This window comes from Erythrolamprus reginae, chromosome 3 (genome assembly GCF_031021105.1).
Source record: "Erythrolamprus reginae isolate rEryReg1 chromosome 3, rEryReg1.hap1, whole genome shotgun sequence".
Lineage (NCBI taxonomy): Eukaryota > Metazoa > Chordata > Lepidosauria > Squamata > Dipsadidae > Erythrolamprus > Erythrolamprus reginae.
Genome location: NC_091952.1, coordinates 252,573,909 through 252,588,893, shown reverse-complemented (window position 1 = coordinate 252,588,893; position 14,985 = coordinate 252,573,909). Strand labels below are relative to the sequence as shown.

Genomic DNA, 14,985 nt, shown 5'->3' with positions numbered 1-14,985 from the left:
GTCTGTTCTGGGTCCTATTCTTTTTAATATGTTTGTGAGTGACATAGGGGAAGGTTTGGTAGGGAAGGTTTGCCTATTTGCCGATGACTCTAAAGTGTGCAATAGGGGTCTGTAATATGCAAGTGTGCAATAGGGGTCTGGAGGGGTCTGTAATATGGTAAATGATTTAGCGTTACTAGATAAATGGTCAAAGCAATGGAAACTGCAGTTTAATGTTTCCAAATGTAAAATAATGCACTTGGGGAAAAGGAATCCTAAATCTGAGTATTGCATTGGCAGTTCTGTGTTAGCAAAAACTTCAGAAGAGAAGGATTTAGGGGTAGTGATTTCTGACAGTCTCAAAATGGGTGAACAGTGTGGTCGGGCGGTAGGAAAGGCAAGTAGGATGCTTGGCTGCATAGCTAGGGGTATAACAAGCAGGAAGAGGGAGATTGTGATCCCCTTATATAGAGCGCTGGTGAGACCACATTTGGAGTACTGTGTTCAGTTCTGGAGACCTCACCTACAAAAAGATATTGACAAAATTGAACGGGTCCAAAGACGGGCTACAAGAATGGTGGAAGGTCTTAAGTATAAAACGTATCAGGAAAGACTGAATGAACTCAATCTGTATAGTCTGGAAGACAGAAGGAAAACGGGGGACATGATCGAAACATTTAAATATGTTAAAGGGTTAAATAGGGTTCAGGAGGAAAGTGTTTTTAACAGGAAAGTGAACACAAGAACAAGGGGACACAATCTGAAGTTAGTTGGGGGAAAGATCAAAGGCAACATGAGAAAATATTATTTTACTGAAAGAGTAGTAGATCCTTGGAACAAACTTCCAGCAGACGTGGTTGGGAAATCCACAGTAACTGAATTTAAACATGCCTGGGATAAACATATATCCATCCTAAGATAAAATACAGGAAATAGTAAAAGGGCAGACTAGATGGACCAAGAGGTCTTTTTCTGCCGTCAGTCTTCTATGTTTCTATGTTTCTAATAAAGTACAATAGCTTAAATCCAATTAATTAAAACTAAGTAAACTAGTCTAAAATCTCCAATAATATTAAAAATCAATCATATCTAAAACAGAGGAGGCCTTAGTTAACAGATGGCTTTAATACAGAATGCATGCCAGACAGGCAGGTACAGGCTTAGAGGATCAAACAATACACACAGGGTTATATAGCAAGCCCTGGCTGAGGCAGGAACCAATCAAATACACAGTAGCTTTCCCGCTTACAAAGTAACTATGGAACGCGCCCTATCAGAACCTTGGATAGGGACGCCAATCGCACGGCTCTAACCGGCCGGCTGTTTCTAAACAAACACAGCACTCCTAACCCCTTGATTGACACATACATAGTCCTTTAAATATGCCGGTTTGTAGCGCACTCTCTCAGAGCGCCGAGGCATGCCCGCCTGCTCGGAAATTCTCTCCAAATTTGATTCTTGCACTCCCTCTTCTGAATCCCGAACTTCCTCACCCCTTAATGACTCTGACGAGGCGTTTTCCCCTGACAATCTTACGGGCAGCTGGAACGGACTGAGAAACGATCCAGACTGCTCCCCATCTCCTCCCCTTTGGAGATCGCTCGCCCTGTCAATCCGGATCTGGTCTAAATGCCTCTTCCCAACCCTTCCGTCTTCAAGTTCGATTTCAAAAGATCGAGGCCCCAGCTCTCTCCTTACTGTTCCCCTTTCCCAATTCCGACCTCCTGAGTAAGCCCTGACAAAAACAGTGTTTCCAATTTTTACCTGCCGGGTTGGGGTTACTGGCCACTGCACTGTTTGAGAGTACCATGGGTGCAGTCTGTCAAGAATGATGCGGAGCTTGCGACCCATCAAAAGTTCGGCTGGGGTTTTACCCGTGGCCACACAGGGGGTGGAATGTTGCGCTAGCAACAAATCTGCTAGCCTTTCCTGCCAAGAACCTTGTGGCATCCTCTTAAGGGCGTCTTTTACAGACCTAACTGCCCGTTCCGCCTGGCCATTACTGGCCGGATGCCAAGGCGAGCTTAACGCATGTCTGATGCCAGCAGATGCCAAGAATGACTCAAACTGCACCGCTGTGAACTGGGGACCGTTGTCCGAAACGAGAAGGTCGGGGAACCCATGAGTGGCAAATAAAGTCAGTAGGGCGTCTATGACAGCTTGAGCGCAGGTAGATCTGAGCAGGACAACCTCTACCCATTTCGAATGGGCATCTACGACAATCAGGAAGGTCTGTCCCATAAAGGGACCGGCTAAGTCAATGTGTATGCGAGCCCAGGGTCCAGCTGGCGGCTCCCATGCCAGCGGCTCGGCTCGAGGAGGGAAAGGGCGACTTTCCTGGCAAGCTGCACATCCAGCAACTCTTAGCTCCACCGCCTTATCCAACCCCGGCCACCAAACATAGTCCCGAGCTAAGCTCTTCATGCGCACTATGCCAGGGTGACCTCTGTGCAATAATGCCAGCACCTGGCCGCGCAAGGTTTCCGGAATTACCACCCTGCTTCCTCGCAGCACCACCCCTTTCTCTACAGAGAACTCTGACTGACACCTAAAAAATGGGACAAAAACGTCAGCAGGGGCTGTGGCTGGCCATCCTCTTAACACCCATTGCCTTACTTGGGACAGAATGGCATCTCGTCCAGTTACTCCAGCCACTTCGGTTGCAGAGATAGGAATTGTACTCTCAGATAGAGCAAACACGGAGCACGCCGGAGCAGGGTCGACGAGAACATCAGGCAGCGGACATCTGCTCAGGGCATCGGCGTGTGCTATGTGGCGTCCTGGCTTATAGGTTAACGTATAACTGTAGTTCGCTAGAAAGACGATCCAGTGTGACATCCTGGGTGACAGGACTACCGGACTTTGACGGCTGCCTGATAAAAGCCCCAGCAGTGGTTGGTGGTCTGTGACCAATTCGAACTGTCTCCCATATAAGTAATCGTGGAACCGCTTGACCCCAGCAATAAGTGCCAGCGCCTCCTTGTCGATATGACCATAATTTCTTTCAGCTGGAGCCAATGTGCGAGAGAAAAATGCCAGAGGGGCTTCGGCTCCATTTGGCAGCCTGTGACTGAGGACAGCGCCCACCCCATGTTGTGAAGCGTCACAGGTCAAGATTAAAGGTAAACCTGGAGAGTATTGGGCCAGCACATTGTTGGACAATAGTATGTCCTTGACCCCATTAAATGCCGATTCCTCCCTTCCTCCCCAGTGCCAGTTTGAGTGCTTGTCCAAAAGCCGGTGCAGAGGTTCGGCCACCGACGCCTTATGCGGGATGAATACCGCGTAAAAATTTAAAAGTCCTAAAAAGGCTTGCAGCTCAGCCTTGGATCGTGGCCTGGGGGCATCCCTAATCGCCCGTGTCTTTTCAGGGGTGGGGTGAATTCCCTCCCCATCAACAATAAAGCCCAGGAATTCCACCCTTGGGACACCGAAAACACATTTCTTTTCCTTTAGCTTAAGCCCCGCGTCCCTGAACTTGGACAAAACCTTCCTTACTCGTGCCATCAACTCGTCAGTGGAACTCCCCGACACCAGGACGTCATCAAAATATGGCACCGTTCCTTCGAGCCCATATAGCAACCTTTCCATCAGGCCCTGGAATAGTCCTGGGGCAATAGAGACCCCAAATTGTAAACGGTGACACTTGAAAACCCCCCGATGGGTGATGATTGACTGCGCTTCTGCAGCCAGGGGGTCAACGGGAAGCTGCTGATAAGCCTGAGATAAATCCAGCTTCGCGAACACCCGACCCTTTCCCAAGGTGTGCAGCAGCTGTTGCACCACTGGCAACGGATATGAGTGGTGTGCCAACGCTTTGTTAATGGAACACTTGTAGTCCCCACACAGCCTAATTCCCCCATCCCCCTTGAATGCAATGACCACCGGGGTTTCCCATTTTGCCTGATCCACCGGTTCTAGCACCCCCTGGGCAATCAGCCTGTCCAGTTCCTCATCCACTTTAGGCCGGAGGGGAATGGGCACTCGGCGGGCTTTTAAACGAACCGCCGGTTCTTGTGGGTTTAAACCGAATGCAATCGGGGTTCCCGTATAACAGCCCAACTGACCATCAAATACTGTTGGAAATTCTCGTGCCAGAACCTCAAACCTTCCCATATCACAGACAGTATTTACCCCAGTCACAGAGAGTCCCAAAGCCTTGAACCAGTCCAATCCTAAAAGGTTAGAGAAAGGCCCATTAATTACAATAAGAGGCAACTTGCCCACAAAAGTTTTGAAACGGACTGGGAAACGGCCCTCCCCCAAAATAGGAATTGGTGTCCCTTGATAGTCTTTCAATTGCACAGCACATGGAGACAGGCGACCTCTGCTGATAGCTGGGAAACAGCGCTTCAAGGTTGCCCACGAAATTAAGGAATGGGCAGATCCAGTGTCCACTTGCATTGGGCACCTCGAAGTGCCCAACTGGACCTCCAACGAGATCTTTTCCGCTGAATTAGACATCTCTTTCACAAAAGTGGTAGCCAAACGTGGCCGACTATAAATAGCGTTGCAATCCTCACGCCGGCTCGAAGGGAATTTCTTCTGCCATCGGGGAATGAAGCTCTGGGGCTCCCGTTGCTCACGGGCAGCGGCTGTGGAAACTCTGCGGGAACGGCAAACCCTGGAAAGGTGCCCTTTGGCACCACAATGCCAACACACGGCATCACGGGAAGGACAGGAGGACCTCAGATGATTCCCCCCACAGCCCTGACAAGGTGACTGGGGTGGCCTGGGACGGGTAACAGGAGCGTCTCGGTTCCTATTCACTGCCAATTTGCACACCTCCTCCTCCTCTTCTTCATGACTGCCATCCTCTTCAGGAAGAACGGTGGCCTTATCAGTGGAAACTGTAGTCTTTCGGGTGATATTAACGGTGCTGTCCATGGCTGCCAGCGACTGCGTTGACAGCTCAAACGCATGAGCCTCCGCCAGCGCCGCTTGGAATGTCAAATCCCTAATGGCCAGGAGACGCCGTTTAAGTCGACCGTCTCTCACCCCAATTACAAGCCTGTCTAGGAGGTAGTCGTTCAGGTCAGCAAACTCGCAATACAGTGCCGCACGGCGCAGGGCGGCCACATAGTCATTTATAGACTCCCCCTCAGCCTGGTTCCGCTGGTAAAATTTATAGCGCCTCGCACACCGAGATGGAGCCGGGGCATAATGATCCTGCAAGGTTTTTAAAAAGTCTTCCCAAGATACATCGTGGATTGAAGTAGGGGCAAACAATGCTCGGGCAGTTTCGAACATCTCGGGGCCACAAAACCCGAGGAAATACGACCTTTTCCTGTCTCCGGAAATTTCAGTGTACCCGTTGGAGATTAAAAAACAATCAAAACGGGCAACATAGGACTCCCATGTCTCCCCTTGGGGATTGAAAGGGGCGAAAGTGAACTGCACCGACATTTTCACTTACGTACAGAGTCCAAGCATAGAATTCAGGAAGAAATGGCGAGAATCCTCGTCGCCAGTAAAACAGAGGAGGCCTTAGTTAACAGATGGCTTTAATACAGAATGCATGCCAGACAGGCAGGTATAGGCTTAGAGGATCAAACAATACACACAGGGTTATATAGCAAGCCCTGGCTGAGGCAGGAACCAATCAAATACACAGTAGCTTTCCCGCTTACAAAGTAACTATGGAACGCGCCCTATCAGAACCTTGGATAGGGACGCCAATCGCACGGCTCTAACCGGCCGGCTGTTTCTAAGCAAACACAGCAATATCCACATACAAAAATAGAAACATAGAAACATAGAAGTCTGACGGCAGAAAAAGACCTCATGGTCCATCTAGTTTGCCCTTATACTATTTTCTGTATTTTATCTTAGGATGGATATATGTTTATCCCAGGCATGTTTAAATTCAGTTACTGTGGATTTATCTACCACGTCTGCTGGAAGTTTGTTCCAAGGATCTACTACTCTTTCAGTAAAATAATATTTTCTCATGTTGCCTTTGATCTTTCCCCCAACTAACTTCAGATTGTGCCCCCTTGTTCTTGTGTTCACTTTCCTATTAAAAACACTTCCCTCCTGGACCTTATTTAACCCTTTAATATATTTAAATGTTTCGATCATGTCATACATAACATTCATTGGTCAGGAGGCTAGGTCTAATTGTCCTAAGTCTGGCAGCATGAAAGGGTCTTAAGCCTCTTGCGGAAGGTGAGGAGGGTAGGGTCAGTGTGAATCTCTGGGGGGAGCTGGTTCCCAAGAATCGGGCCCCCCACAGAGAAGGCTCTTCCCCTAGGCCCCGCCAAGCTTCATTGTCTAGTAACTAGTTGATGGGACCTGGAGAAGGCCAACTCTGTGGGACCTAACTGGTCGCTGGAACTCATACGGCAGAAGGTGGTCCCACAAGTAATCTGGCCCAATTTTAGCCATCCACAAGCTCCTGAAGAAAGCCAAAAATCAGTTGGCCACATTGGCCAACACATGAACACTACAGCTGACATAGGGCAATGCTTCATGTGCTCTCAGATATGGCTCCGTGTACACCTGTGGCACCCGTGCCAGAGGTTCGCCATTACCACCCTAAATAATAATGAAAAGGATGACAGAATACCTCCGGGACTGCCTTCTGCCGCATGAATCCCAGCGACCGGTTAGGTCCCACAGAGTTGGCATTCTCCGGGTCCCGTCGACTAAACAATGTCGTTTGGCAGGATCCAGGAGAAGAGCCTTCTCTGTGGCGGCCCCGACCCTCTAGAACCAGGTTCCCCCGGAGATTAGAACTGCCCCCACCCTCCTTGCCTTTCGTAAAGTTCTTAAGACCCATCTCTGCCGTCAGGCATGGGGAATTGACACATCTCCCCCGGGCCTATACAGTTTATACCTGGAATGTTTGTGTGTGTGTTTGCTTTTAATAATGGGGTTTTTTAAATTATTAGATTTGTTTTTTTACATTGTTCTTGTTATTGTTGTGAGTCGCCCCGAGTCTATGGAGAGGGGCGGCATACAAATCTAATAAATAAATAAATAAATAAATAATAAACTGGTCGCCGGGATTCGTGCAGCAGAAGGCGGTCCCTGAGGTAATGCTTCACTGCAAGTTGTTAAGTGAATTGTACAGTCCTTATATGAATCCATCTTCCCCTATTGACTTAGGGATGTTGATCACATAACCCTGGGATGCTGGTACTTAGCCCCTTTGGTCTACAGCAGAGGTCCCCAACCGCCGGTCCGCGGACCGGGCCCGGGCCGTTGGGGTTTTCCAGCCGGTCCGCGGCGCCGCTGCCCTCCCGGCAGAGGACATTATGCAGGACAGGGTGGGGCGTCGGGCAGGGCGGGGAGAATCAGGAGGCTCCTTTGGCGGCTGGGGGCTGCCCCGCTTTGTGATTTTGGCTGGGGGGGAGTTAGGAAGGTCCTACTTCTCCCCCCCCCAGCCAAAAACTCAAAGCCTATCTGCTGGATACGGGCGATGAGTGGGACGAGCGGCGTCGAAGCCGGTGGCTGTGGCAGCTGCTGCAAGAGGCTTCCGCGCCGCTCTGTCCCACTCATCGCCCGTATCCAGCAGATAGGCTTTGAGTTTTTGGCTGGGGGGGGGACTTAGGAAGGTCCTACTTCTCCCCCCCCACAGCCAAAAACTGAAAGCCTATCTGCTGGATACGGGCGATGAGTGGGACAGAGCGGCGCGGAAGCCTCTTGCAGCAGCTGCCACAGCAACCGGCTTTGGCGCCGCTCGTCCCGCTCATTCCCCGTGTCTAGCAGAAGCTGCTGCCCGAGTGCTCTTGGCTGGCGGGATTCAAAGTGCTGGGGTGGGGGGTGTCCTGACAGCCCCCCCACCCCAGTGCTTCGCCTCCCGCTGGGACACCCCCCACTCCAGCACTTTGAATCCCGCCGGCCAAGAGCACTCGGGCAGCAGCTTCTGCCAGACACGGACAATGAGCGGGACGAGCGGCGCCGAAGCCGGTGGCTGTGGCAGCTGCTGCAAGAGGCTTCCGCGCCGCTCGTCCCACCCATTGCCCGTATCCAGCAGAAGCTGCTGCCCGAGTGCTCTTGGCCGGTGGGATTCAAAGTGCTGGGGTGGGGGGTGTCCCAGCGGGAGGCGAAGCACTGGGGTGGGGGGGCTGTCGGGACACCCCCCACCCCAGCACTTTGAATCCTGCCGGCCAAGAGCACTCAGGCAGCAACTTCTGCTGGATACGGGCGATGGGTGGGACGAGCGGCGCGGAAGCCGTGGCTGTAGCAGCTGCTGCAAGAGGCTTCCGCGCTGCTCTGTCCCACTCATCGCCCGTATCCAGCAGATAGGCTTTGAATTTTTGGCTGGGGGGTGGAGAAGTAGGACCTTCCTAACTCCCCCCCCCAGCCAAAATCACAAAGCCAGGCAGCCCCCAGCCGCCAAAGGAGCCTCCTGATTCTCCCCGCCCTGTGGAGAAGTGTGGAGGGCTGCGTCACTAAGCTCCACCCCTCCATAACCCCCCCCCCCCCATATGACCAAAGGCCCCCCCCCCGGGCCGTGGAAAATTGGTCTAGGTTAAAGCCGGTCCCTGGTGCAAAAAAGGTTGGGGACCTCTGGTCTACAGTACATTTTTCACAAATGCAATAACACTCTGGTTCTCACGGCTACAGTATATTTCCCATTTGTGCTGGATGATCGATTATTTCTGCTCAATTTCTGACTTGATTTCTCGCAGGCTATCACACCTCAGTCTTCGGAGTCTTCAGTGATTGCCTTTTGGATAAACTACCAGGAATAAAGACTACTGGTTGTACAGTAGAAGTCATTCCATCTTTACCCAGGTTGCAAATCAGTACTTCATTACCCAGGTAAGAATTCCGATGGTTGATTTTCAAGTTGGCAGACTCTGAGTGTGATTCTCAATATCTGAAGAACTACTAGATTAGTAATATGCGCCTACTCATTGAATGTATTGTTTAAAATACACTCTTTTTCCTCTTTTTTAAAAAAAATCTAAATAATTGTAAAAAATAGTTTTTATTGATTATAAATATTTTAAAAAGACATTTAAGAACATGAAAATACAGACTAAAGAAAACCGTACAGACAAAACATTTAAACGCACAAACAAACAAGAAAAAATACATTAAACCTTTGTAACCCTTTTATGGTAAATTGTGTTGATGTCGTATTTCCATGTTTGTTTGTTTGTTTGTTTGTTTGTTTGTTTGTTTGTTTGTTTGTTCGTTCATTCATTTAATTTGACTTCTATGCCACCCAATCCCAAAGGACTCAGGGTGACTTAAAACAGTCTAAAAAATTACAAATAACAGCAGCAATAAAAAGAAGTCAAGGAAAAAAACTAATTTCTAAAATTGTAATTAAAACTAAGACAATTTAATTGCAATTTATATACAAGTAAGTTAAACTGTATTTCCTCTACAGTTCTTAATTATCAATCTGTTTAACTATTAATATCATCTTTTATCATATACATTATTTCTATTCCTTATATATCTTTACTTATCAATGGATAGAGAAAAAGAAATCAGAGGGAAAGGAGAGTATATAAAGCGTATGTTGTTACAAGTGTAAATACATTTTAGGGAAAATAAATTCTATAAAAAGGAGAATGAATACATAAGTAAAGATATATCTGAATAATAATGATAAATGATAATTCTTAATATTAAAAAATAGGTTCATTGAAATAGCATTTTTTTCTATTTTTTTCAAATTCTGTTCCTGCAGTTTTTGCCTTTTCCCTTGATATTTCTCTTTTTCTTTCTTACCTTATATTAGTTGGTGCTGGTTTTTTATCTTCTCCTTTAAAAGTTTTCATAAAAATTATACCAAAAAAAGGAACAAAAATATCTTAACCTGTCACCTAAATGTTAAGAGTTGATAGAGAGTGAAAGTGCCTAAGGGAGAGCTTATTTTCTCTCAAAGCAGATTTTACATAATGAAATTGTATTTGCCCCAGTGCTGTATTATAAATCATTTTAAAATGGATGAGTCTTTCAAATGCAATATAGTTGAGTCCTGCTACTTTGAGATAATGATAAAAAAAGTTATTTATAAGTGGAACCTTTAGAGATTGCAATGAGCAAATTATCTTTGCCACTCTATCCATGGTTCATGCACGGATTTATGCTTCCCAGACTGAGATTTCTCTGGCTTACCTCTGCAGCCTCCAGCTTTGCTCTGGGGGAGCCCTACAAATTTTGGGAAAAGGTTTTGGGGCAATTTTCTCTGCTTGGTTTGTGTGTGTGTGTGTGTTTTATTATGATTAATATTAATATCCATCCTGAACTGAATGTTCAGCATGGTTTTCTTTTAATATTTGCTTGAAACTGTATTCAGAACTTGTTGTGGTTAGCTCTGGCCCAGCTCCTGCCCCAAGGACTGTGGATGTGGGGGAGACATCCACATGCTGCAGGCCTGTTTTGCCCCCCCCCCCCCGGTGGAATCTGCTGATGAAGGCTCCTCTGACCAAGAAGACATGAGTGACAGGGAGGAGGAGAGTGTGGCAGACAGCTCAGAAGGAGATCAATTATCTAGCTCCTCCTTGGATTCAGAACAAGAGTTAATGATACAGCCACGCATGCGGAGAGTGATGCATAGGCAACAACAACTGAGAGATTATTATCAAAGAAAATGAGGCCACCTGTGGTTGGGTGGGGCTGTGGTCATTAGTGAGGCTGCTATAAATAGCAGCCTGTGGGTTTGGCCATTGTGGAGGATTATCTGATCATTGTGTTTTGTGACTGCCTTGCTGACTTCGACCTTTTGTGTGCTGCTTTTTCCCCGCTTTGAAACTAAAGCAGAGCAAAGTGTGTTTCACTTTGTGAAAGAAGAAGGACTGTGAATTGCCTCACAGCTGCAAGCTAAGTATCACAGAACTGATAAGGGACTTGTACAAATTACCATTTTTTTTGGAAACGAGTGCTCTTTGCTATACCAAAAGAGGGCTTGGTTTAAGTAAATTTTCATTATAAAGAACATTGTTTTGAATTTTCAAACGTGTGTGTGTCTGAAATGTAATAGTGTAATAAAAGAAAAAGATACATTTGTCAAGAATCATGTGGTACAACACTTAATGATTGTCATAGGGGTCAAATACGCAATGAAGAAACAATCAATATTAATAAAAATCTTAGGATACAAGCAACAAGTTACAGTCATACAGTCCCAAGTGGGAGGAAAAGGATGGTAGAAATGATGAGAAAAAACTAGTAGAAATAGAAGTGCAGACTTAGTAAAAACCTGACAGTGTTGAGGGTATAATTTGTTTAGCAGAGTGATGGCGTTTAGGGGAAAAACTGTTCTTGCTAGCTATCTTGGTGTCAGATTCACTTAACACTTAAGCGTTATTGATTTAACAATTGCAGTTGTTATTAACAAATGATTCCAAAAAAAGAGAAAAAAAGTCATAAAATGGGACAAAGCTCTTTGAACAAATTTCTCATTTAGCAACATAAATTCTGGGCTCAGTTGTGGTTATAAGTTGAGGACTACCTGCATATGTAAGATGGTTATCTTGAAAGTAAAGTTACAAGGCTCTCGCAGGGAATGTTCGTGGTGAATTTGGTATTACTATCGTGTAGCAGGAAGTCACGGGAAGGGAACGAGCAGGGCCAGTGGTCAGTAAATCATCGACTGGTGTTGTGGCGAAGGTTAGAGATGAGCGTCCTCATTCCGTTTCCCTCCAAGTGCAAAGTGCGCGTTGAGTATTGCATGGGCAGTTCTGGGTTAGCAAAAACTTCAGAAGAGAAGGATTTAGGGGTCGTGATTTCTGACAGTCTCAAAATGGGTGAGCAGTGTGGTCGGGCGGTAGGAAAAGCAAGTAGGATGCTTGGCTGCATAGCTAGAAGTATAACAAGCAGGAAGAGGGAGATTATGATCCTGCTATATAGAGCGCTGGTGAGACCACATTTGGAATAATACTGTGTTCAGTTCTGGAGGCCTCACCTACAAAAAGATATTGACAAAATGAACGGGTCCAAAAATGGGCTACAAGAATGGTGGAAGGTCTTAAGCATAAAACGTATCAGGAAAGACTTCATGAACTCAATCTGTATAGTCTGGAGGACAGAAGGGAAAGGAGGGACATGATTGAAACATTTAAATATGTCAAAGGATTAAATAAGTTTCAGGAGGGAAGTGTTTTTAATAGGAAAGTGAACACAAGAACAAGGGGACACAATCTGAAGTTAGTTGGGGGAAAGATCAAAAGCGACATGAGAAAATATTATTTTACTGAAAGAGTAGTAGATGCTTGGAACAAACTTCCAACAGACGTGGTTGATAAATCCAGAGTAACTGAATTTAAACATGCCTGGGATAAACATATATCCATTGTAAGATAAAGTACAGGAAATAGTATAAGGGCATAGTAGATGGACCATGAGGTTATTTTCTGCTGTCAATCTTCTATGTTTCTATGTTTCAAACTGCTGGGTTGGTAGAAGCTGGGACAAGTAATGTGAGCTCACTCCGTTATGCAGCGCTAGGGATTCGAACCGCTGAACTGCTGACCTTTCTGATCAACAAGCTGAGCGTCTTATGCCGCTAACTTAATTAACTTAATTAACCTTGCGAAGACTTTTGCTGCTAAATTCATGGAATTACCAGGCCCTTTTGACTGATGAGTTTTACATAGCTATTATAGGTTTCTAGTAAAGATGATCTGGTTGAGCTGATGTTTTGCTGGGATGGAAAACCAGGACTAATATTTCTTGTATTTCCCCCCAAGTCTTTCCGAGTTGGACTCGAGCAGCCCATTATCATCTATCAACCTGTTCAGAGTTTGTTCCACATTTGTTGCTCAGGTTTTGAAGCGGTTTAAGAGCAAGTTACTGAAAATATCTCTGCTTTTAAGTGAGCCTCTGAGATTTTGCATTCTGAGAAAGCTTCCTACTTATTTACTTAGCAGCATTTTGGAGAACATTATTTTTAAAATGTAGAATCATCTTCCCAGTGAGAAGAGACTTCAGTTAAAGATTTTTATTTGCAAAACATTTTTTTCCCCTATCAGCCTAACTGCAGTCCTCCCTCATCACCATTGATTTTATTATTCTCAATTTTACACATGATGATATTTACTGTTTTATTGGCTTCGTTACAAATATTTTAATGCGGTCATGGGCTTACCTAGGTATGCCCATGTTTCACCATCACTCCGCAGTCTGCATTGGCTGCCGATCAATTTCCGGTCACAATTCAAAGTGTTGGTTATGACCTTTAAAGCCCTTCATGGCACTGGACCAGGATATCTCCGAGACCGCCTTCTGCCGCACGAATTCCAGCGACCGATTAGGTCCCACAGAGTGGGCCTTCTCCTGGTCCCGTCAACTAAACAATGTTGGTTGGCGGGCCCCAGGGGAAGAGCCTTCTCTGTGGCGGCCCCGACTCTCTGGAACCAACTCCCCCATAGATTAGAACTGCCCCTACTCTCCCTGCCTTCCGTAAACTCCTTAAAACCCACCTTTGTCGTCAGGCATGGGGGAACTGAAACACCTCCCCCCGGGCATGTACAATTTATGCATGGTATGATTGTGTGTGTGTTTGTTAGAAAAAATGGGGTTCTTTTTAAAATATTTTAAAGTTATTTAGATTTGTTATGAATTGTTGTGTCTTGTTGTGAGCCGCCCCGAGTCTTTGGAGAGGGGCGGCATACAAATCTAAATAATAAATAAATAAAATAAATTGCATTTACCTGTTTAGTGAAATGAAAATCACCATGTATGTTTTAAAATAAACAAGCCATATATACATTTTATAGATGACAAAGGAAATTATTCACGCCTTTCAGCTCCCAAATATGGTAATTTTAGTTAATGTAGTGCATGGCGTTTCTTCTTACCCTGTTCTCTTAAGTAACGTTTCTTCGCATTGTACTATGAATTTCTAGAGTTGGGTGGTTCTTGGAAGGGAATTTAAAATGGCTTGTCTAGTCCACAGTTGATGATCTCTGGGTGAGATCATCCAAGGGCATGGGGTGAGGTATCATCAGTCTGAGTATGGCATTGGCAGTTCTGTGTTAGCAAAAACTTCAGAAGAGAAGGATTTAGGGGTAGTGATTTCTGACAGTCTCAAAATGGGTGAACAGTGTGGTAGGGCGGTAGGAAAAGCAAGTAGGATGCTTGGCTGCATATCTAGAGGTATAACAAGCAGGAAGAGGGAGATTAGGATCCCGCTATATAGAGCGCTGGTGAGACCACATTTGGAATACTGTGTTCAGTTTTGGAAACCTCACCTACAAAAAGATATTGAACGGGCCCAAAGACGGGCTACCAGAATGGTGGAAGGTCTTAAGCATAAAACGTATCAGGAAAGACTTAATGAACTCAATCTGTATAGTCTGGAGGACAGAAGGAAAAGGGGGGACATGATCGAAACATTTAAATATGTTAAAGGGTTAAATAAGGTTCAGGAGGGAAGTGTTTTTAATAGGAAAGTGAACACAAGAACAAGGGGACACAGTCTGAGGTTAGTTGGGGGAAAGATCAAAAGCAACATGAGAAAATATTATTTGACTGAAAGAGTAGTAGATCCTTGGAACAAACTTCCAGCAGACGTGGTTGGTAAATCCACAGTGACTGAATTTAAACAGGCCTGGGATAAACATATCCATCCTAAGATAAAATACAGGAAATAGTATAAGGGCAGACTAGATGGACCATGAGGTCTTTTTCTGCCGTCAATCTTCTGTTTCTATGTAATACGCTACCTGAATGCAAAGGGCAGGAACGCTACTGTGATGGGTGTCCAAGATGCTTTCTGACATGCACAAAATGGACAGAGTCAATGCTGTCCGAGAATTTCTTGACCGCTTCAAGATTGAAGGTGAGGCCTTTCTCAACTGCAGAATGACAGGAGATGAAACTTGGCCTTATCACCATACTCCAGAGCAGAGGTCTTCAAACTTGGCAACTTTAAGACTTGTGGACTTCAACTCCCAGAATTCTCCAGCCAACTTACGAAGAGAGACTGAGGGAACTGGGCATGGATAGCCTAGAGAAAAGGAGGGCCAGAGCGGACATGATAGCAGTCTACAAGTATACAAGGGGATGTCACAGAGTGGAGGGGATCACTTTATT

The 14,985-nt window shown here is 45.9% G+C and overlaps 1 protein-coding gene across 3 annotated transcripts in view; it reads left to right on the top strand.

Annotated features, from left to right (window-relative positions):
- Positions 1-14,985, top strand: part of TRAPPC9 (trafficking protein particle complex subunit 9) — a 410,909-nt gene that overhangs the window by 58,503 nt on the left and 337,421 nt on the right. For all 3 annotated transcript variants that reach the window (XM_070748345.1, XM_070748348.1, XM_070748347.1), the window contains exon 14: positions 8,619-8,751. In XM_070748345.1, coding sequence (XP_070604446.1) covers positions 8,619-8,751 — 133 coding nt within the window. The remainder of the gene's footprint in view (positions 1-8,618; positions 8,752-14,985) is intronic.